This window comes from Penaeus japonicus, unplaced genomic scaffold (assembly GCF_977035675.1).
Source record: "Penaeus japonicus unplaced genomic scaffold, GWHDUDI00000001_assembly GWHDUDI00000020, whole genome shotgun sequence".
Classification (NCBI taxonomy): Eukaryota; Metazoa; Arthropoda; class Malacostraca; order Decapoda; family Penaeidae; genus Penaeus; species Penaeus japonicus.
In genome coordinates this window covers 36,486,642-36,493,619 of record NW_028234422.1, presented here as the reverse complement: position 1 = coordinate 36,493,619, position 6,978 = coordinate 36,486,642, and the positions used below count along the sequence as shown (strand labels likewise).

At 38.1% G+C, this 6,978-nt stretch overlaps 1 protein-coding gene across 9 annotated transcripts in view; it reads right to left on the bottom strand.

The window, feature by feature from the left end:
• Positions 1 to 351: 351 nt before the first annotated feature.
• LOC122247699 (uncharacterized) overlaps positions 352 to 6,978 on the bottom strand; it is an 89,166-nt gene continuing 82,539 nt past the window's right edge. For 5 of the 9 annotated variants that reach the window (XM_086548412.1, XM_086548413.1, XM_086548415.1 and 2 more), the window contains 6 exons: positions 5,746 to 5,931; positions 3,006 to 5,010; positions 2,318 to 2,653; positions 1,921 to 2,061; positions 1,561 to 1,724; positions 352 to 1,356 (listed from right to left, as the gene is read on the bottom strand). In XM_086548412.1, coding sequence (XP_086404538.1) covers positions 1,215 to 1,356; positions 1,561 to 1,724; positions 1,921 to 2,061; positions 2,318 to 2,653; positions 3,006 to 5,010; positions 5,746 to 5,931 — 2,974 coding nt within the window. In that variant the 3' untranslated portion in view covers positions 352 to 1,214. Of the gene's footprint in view, positions 1,357 to 1,560; positions 1,725 to 1,920; positions 2,062 to 2,317; positions 2,654 to 3,005; positions 5,011 to 5,745; positions 5,932 to 6,719 lie in introns of all 9 variants that reach the window. The other 4 variants (XM_043007218.2, XM_043007220.2, XM_043007219.2 and 1 more) reach the window with 2 other exon arrangements.

Below are 6,978 nucleotides of genomic sequence, written 5' to 3'. Positions count from 1 at the left end.
CCATAATGATCAGTGCATGTATACACTTATGCATGTATACACTCTCAGTGTCAATAGGTATATTCTTGGTATATATAGCATCTATTATACAATGGAAATAAAATTATTAACAGTCTGTATTGTTGTTATTGGAAATCTTGAAATTTCAGACAAAATGCTAGTAAATATTTTGTAAGCACACACATTCTTTTCGGATACTTTTCAAAATCAGCCCAAAAATTCTTTATTAATTTAGTTATATGTTCTGTAGTTAAGGCATATACAGAGTATATCTGTCAGTTGTATATTCTTTCTTCAATGGATATACAACTCAAATTTCATTATTATCAGGATGAAATAAAAATACAATACTACAACTTAATCTGTGTATTATCTATTCATACAGAAAGTATACAAAATGTTACTGCCTAGCTCTATAACAGAATACAAACCCAAATATATAAACAGTACATCATTCACTCATTCACTAAGCAAACAAATACATTCATCAAATTTTCTGTTGTAGAAAATGCCAAATCAAAACAAAATAAAAATACATATGTTAAGGAAAGTATACAAACTGAATAAGCCCAATCCATAACATACTTCCTTAGGCAATGCACACTGCTGAAAACTCAGTATCCCTCGCACACTTGAGTCATTCTGTTACACAAAAATTAGAAAAAAAAGATTTCTTCAGAGAGAAGAAAAGTATAAAAGAGCTTACATCTTAAAAAGAAACTCCAGACACAGTATATTGCTATAAAATGGGTCATTTCACATCAAAGGCTTTAGGTGTATGTTATGAAAAATGGCAAATTGAAATAGGGAGAAACTAACATATCACAACATCTTATTGGGAAGAGTTTATAAATTCGCTTTGGAGTTATAATGATAAAGATGTAATGTTTAAGTGATACATAACATACACAATTCTTAAGAAAAAAAATGTAATTCATCATTTAGTAAGATTCAAAGCTTGTCCCAGGAATGGGGATATTGTGTTAATATGCTTGTTACACAATTTTGTTTATGTTCAATACATAAAACGCTTTTTACAAATACAGAAGAGTTCATTCATTATGTAAAAGGACTTGACTTAAAAAGATGGATAGAGATAATTTCATCACAAAAATAACAAAGCATCTACGTAATTATTTACAAGTTCATGCACTGTATACAACAACAGCATTATATTTCAAAATACAAAATATAATAATATTAATGAAACAATTTTAGAAACCTCTGACACGGCTAAGTTTGGCATCAACTTCTTCAATAATGTTATCAATTCGTTCGCTGACTCCCTTGAAGGCTGAAGGAGGGGGACCAATCATTTTGATCAGAGCTGGCACCTCAGTGGAGGAGTAACAGAATCTGAAAAAACAAATTAATTCCTGTATTTCTAACTGTTCACTTGTCCAAAGCAACAACAACAGGAGAACATGAACCCATGAAAGAAAGGAAGAAAAAACATGTGCTTATGAGCAGTCTAAATAAACCAATATATCTTATTTATACTATACCATGTACAGGATATAAAATTATATCTAGAAAATGGTGTATGCCTAAAACACCAACCTGCAAAGAGCTGTCATTGTTCTCCACAAAAGCTCCTCAGGGGGATGGCCATTTAGGTACTGAAGGATTGCCATGGCCAGCTCAGGAGCAACATCATCAAAGACTACAGTTTTTACCTCTTTTGTACCTAGGTTGTACATGAGGGCTGTACCATATTCTTGAACCTGTAATAACCAAGATTATCATTTCATTTGTATATATATCATCAAGAGATTTCTCTTCTGATTAGTCTTCAAGAAATGACAACACTACTTGATTTCAATAAACTGAATATCAGAATATACAACTTTACTTTACTTTACATTTTCATCACAATAAACTGTACAGTATCACATTTTTAAAAATATTCAAAATGCGCACCTTTTGGTTCTGATGTAGAAGAGCATTAACAGCAACTTTTGTAGTTACTCGGATGTTGCTGGTCTGTTGACCTCCATCTTGCCACTCACTAATATATAGCAACCACTCAGATGGACTCAGGTGCTCAAACATGTTGCAGAACTAACCAAGAATTCAAACACAGTATGTGTTAAAAATATATTTACCAATAGATTAACTTAATATGAAATATTGCTCTGAAGGAGAAAAAAGGTGTATGATCCTGTTAAAATACTCATGATATTAAAACTTAACCTATCAGTCATCAAAAGCCATTACTTAAAAAGAATTATCTTCATGTATTGCACAGACATATAAAGACAGAAAAGACTCCTTTATTTGCATCATAAGTTCAAAGAATTGTATATCAAATACTTACAAAGAGAGCTAAGGATTCCTGATGGATGGGTGGCAGACTTTCAACCTTGTTAGCATAATTCATGATTGTGTGGTCTTTGCGGTCCTGGTGCAGCAGCAGGATAACATCATCTTTAAGGGCAGCAGCAGCCATCAGTCGAACAAGGTGAAGACGTGCATCATCTGACACACTTGGATCATGAAGTACTCGGTTAAACAAAACACTGAAGTTTTCACCAAGAGCCCAAGATCCTTCATCTTCTACCACATATGCACGAAGTTCATTAAGATGTTCTTGTTCTTCAGGGCTGAGCATGTTTCCACAACTTGCTGCTAAACCTTCAAATTCAGCCCGTGCCTGCAAAATAATGTAAATGTTGTCTTGATACTCTGTTAATACTTTACAAGATCAGATAAGTTTAAACACTCATAGATTCCAGTAACATTCATATCTTTTCTTTTGTACTTTTGCACACCACAAAAATGAACTGCTCTAACACACCATCTACCAAGTCAGACCACTCTACACATAAACAGGAATATGGAAGCCACGACTTGAGCAGGAACAGCACCAACGTTGTCATGCAGGTCAGAGGAGCTACGGCGGATGTGGTGGACGTAGACTGATGATAGGTAGGTGGTGGTTTTGGGGGTTCACCGCCGGGGCACAGCAGGCGGGAGAGCAGCCACAACTGGCTGCAAATACCCACCTGCTCAACAACGCTGGTGTAGACAACTGGTGGCTCGTACGGGCGTGCAGGGCCCAGGTAGCAGAGCAAGGCACTCTGGGGCTCTGGGGAGCCAAGGTCAGTGTGACTGTACCGTGGCACAGGCCGATATACCACCAACGAGTCGTGTGAGCCACGCAGACTCCCGTTGGGGGACGCCAACAGGATGGGCGAGTCCGTGGAGGGGGGTCGGTCAAGGAACTCCTCCCCCCGTGGAGGGGGAGTTGTGGAACAGGTTGATGGGGCAAATTCAAAAGTGGAAATGGATCTAATAGATGATGGTGCACGGGGCAATCGCCGCAGGAAGGAAGATATAGATTCCAGGGAATAAGCTCGAGAAGGAGGGGCAGGTTTAGGGCCTACAGGTGATGATGGCTGTGAGCGTGTAACAGGGGATGGAGTTGGCTGTGGTGAATGGGGGATGGGAGACAAAAGAAAATGAGGAGGTGGAGGACCTTGAGACTGTGATTTGCAATTCAATGTTGAACAAGAGTCAAAGGAGAGTGAATGTGACCTTGATCTCCAACTCAAACATGATTCATAAGAAGATGCTCTTGAAATACCATGCATGCGTCTGAATGCAGCATTATTGACTTCAAAGTACTGTTGATCTGGAGTTACTGTTCGCATAGTGTCTACTGTGGCAATGGAGGTAACTGAGTTACTCCGGCTCAGTAATGGGGGAGAAGGCGAGTTTTCTGGGGATGATGGCAATTCCTGGGGTGTTGGGACACGGCCAACTGGATCCACTACATATAGAATATAGTAGGAAGAGCCAAATGAGAGCCCTGATGTTGAAGAACACATTGACAAGTCAGAGCATGTTGTTGAAGAGCGAGAGAGAGAAGGGGAAATCATAGGCGTGTGGTATGTGCGCGTAGAGGGTGAAGTATTAGAGTTACTTGATGCTTCTTCAATTAATATGTCTTGGGGAAGTTCTGGAGTAGGTACGCGAGTAGACCGAGTTGAAGTACCAGACAAATTGTTATTGATATCAGAATCTTCTGACTTTGATGAACAAGAAGAGTTCTTCATTGATGAATGTGAGGAAGATTGTGATGATGAATGGTAAGAAGAAGAAGAAGAGGAAGAGCAGGATTGACTGGAAAGGGAGGAGCAAGATGAAGAGGAAGAGGATGAGGAATAGAAATAAAAGGGAGATGAGCTTGAGGATGAGGAACATGAGGGTGATGATGCAAGAAATAAGTCAGAGCATGAAGATGAGGCAGACAATGACAAACATGGGGAAAGGTCGCCAGATCTATAACCAGGGAGAAGGTAGGACCAAAAGTCATCATTATCAGAACCACCATCATCATCAACACCAGTACTCACATCCAGTTCATCCTTGAAGACAATAGGAGGTTCGCGCTCTACTTCAGGTTCGGGTTGTTGAGGAGGTGACTCTCTGGCTGGGGCCTGAGCAGGTGCGGCTTCCTCAGGCTGTACTTCTTGGGCAGAATCTGCCATTGTGCCTGCTACAGCAGCTTCTTCTCCTTCTTCAGTATTAGTCTCTGTGTCTAAGAGTCTGCTTTCAGGCTGGGGTGTGGCACCTCTGCTGCTGGGAGATGGAAGACGCTCAAAAGGCTCTGGCTCTGTTGACACTATCTCACCACTGCTTGAATTTTCAACCGAAGTTCGGCCTGTGTTGAGCACTTCTAGAGACTCAGTTACCTCCTGCAGAGGGTCTGGCAAGATCTCCTGTGGATTGTCTCCTTCTGAGTTATGTCGGGAGTGAGAAGCAGACTGTAGGCCTGAGCAGCAAGGGGAATTCTGTTGCTCTTCTATTGACTCAACATGACTGACATGCTTCTTTTTCTTCTTCTTGCCTTCTTCTGAGGCGTCTCCACTCGACTTGGACTTCTTCTTCTTTTCCTTCTTCTCCTTCTTTTCCTTCTTTTCTTTCTTGTCCTTCTTTTTCTTTTCTTTTTTGATTATCTTTTCGTTTATGGAATTGCGGCGATCTTCAAGTATGATTCCGTTTTGTCTGGAACAGACAAGATAATAGTTTAAAAATGGGTAAATCTTAGGAAAATGCCTTTTATATATGATTTATTTCCTTTTTACTTTCTGAACTAACATATTTATAGATTTACTTTAAAACCTTCCACTCCAAGAGTATCTTGAAAATTAAACACTGCATTACTAAAAGAAACAGAATGGCCCCTTATTATCATAAGAAACATCCTAATGATGCATTTTGTTGGCAACATTATCTGACAGCAGTGCATTTCGCTCGTTAACTATTTTCTACATGTAACAAATACCATCATCTTACTTTATATTAACCTATACCTCTGAAATCTAATTTAAATGTTAAGGGTTAGACTGACTAATAAAACTACTATTAAGACTGATTTATGGATAATTGTTTTTTGCATGTGTGTTAAAGAAGAATGTTAGGAAATTGGACTTACCTAAGAAGACAAACTGACACCAAATAAGATCCACATTGCTTTTATTCCCTTCTTTTCCTTTGTTAGTGTTAAACAATATCATCCAAATCTGGTTTCTTGATACACTGGTCAAAAATTATTCATATGAGGATTTTTTTTCTTTCTTTCTTTCTTTACTCAACCACATGCACTTTTAAAAACAATATATTAACCAAAAACAGAACAATACATTAGTAGACATCTTTAATTACTTTTATTTCATTCTATAAGTAAAGTGAATTATTTGTATTTCCTTTCGGTAATCTCATTTACTCATCATTACTCACCTGATCTGATCTATAGCATTATTCAACTCCTCCAATTCTGGCGAGTCGTCGTGGCTGTGGGATGTAACCTCAGACGGGATGTAACTATGCAAGTTGTTGTTGAAATTTGCAAAGTTGACTTTTCTTGAGTCTGTGGATTTGATCTCCAAGTCCTTCAAGGCAGTCTTCAGTGTTTCTCCAAGTGAACTGGAGGAAGTAATAGTCAAATGTAAATATATATATATATATATGTATATAGATTATTAATTCTATTTAGTTATTATTCTACTTTTTTATTTTTTTTTTACATTGTGTGGAGTATTATGTGGGGAGGGTAAGTGAGAGGTGAGGAAAGGAGAGAGAGAGAGAGAGAGAGAGAGAGAGAGAGAGAGAGAGAGAGAGAGAGAGAGAGAGAGAGAGAGAGAGAGAGAGAGAGAGAGAGAGAGAGAGAGAGAGAGAGAGAGAGAGTGAGTGAGAGTGAGTGAGTGAGTGAGTGAGTGAGTGAGTGAGTGAGTGAGTGAGTGAGTGAGTGAGAGAGTGAGTGAGTGAGAAAGAGAGAGAGAGAAAGAGAAGAGAAGAGAGAAGGAGAGAGAGAGAGAGAGAGAGAGAGAGAGAGAGAGAGAGAGAGAGAGAGAGAGAGAGAGAGAGAGAGAGAGAGAGAGAGAGAGAGAGAGAGAGAAAGAGAGAGAGAGAGAGAGAGAGAGAGAGAGAGAAAGAGAAAGAGAAAGAGAAAGAGAAAGAGAAAGAGAAAGAGAAAGAGAAAGAGAAAGAGAAAGAGAAAGAGAAAGAGAGAGAGAGAGAGAATAAAAATCAAGTCATATAGTATAATCACATTCCTTGATAAACATTATACTAGAATAAATTCAAAATATATCATCATCAGTATAACCATTACAAAACAAATTATCCTTAAATGTAAATCAAAAGCATGCACATATACATATTTTTAAACTTATTATCAATCAATTAATGAATTGAAAATACACACCCCTCACCTTCTAGCCAATGTCAGCAATTGTCAGACTGATCAGATACAAAGGAACTTTATATCACAAACATTTCTTTACTTGAAAACATTTGCTCTCAAGTGTAAAGCATTTTAAGTATCCATCTTCTTCTTGGGAGTGTGTATATCTGTTTGTTTGTGTTCCACTATCAAGAAGAAGTAAATAATTGTTTGGGTCTAGGTCCCCCCAAAATGAGATTATAGTAAATGAAAGGAGAAAAAATAAGAAAGCTACTTATCTAAAGATA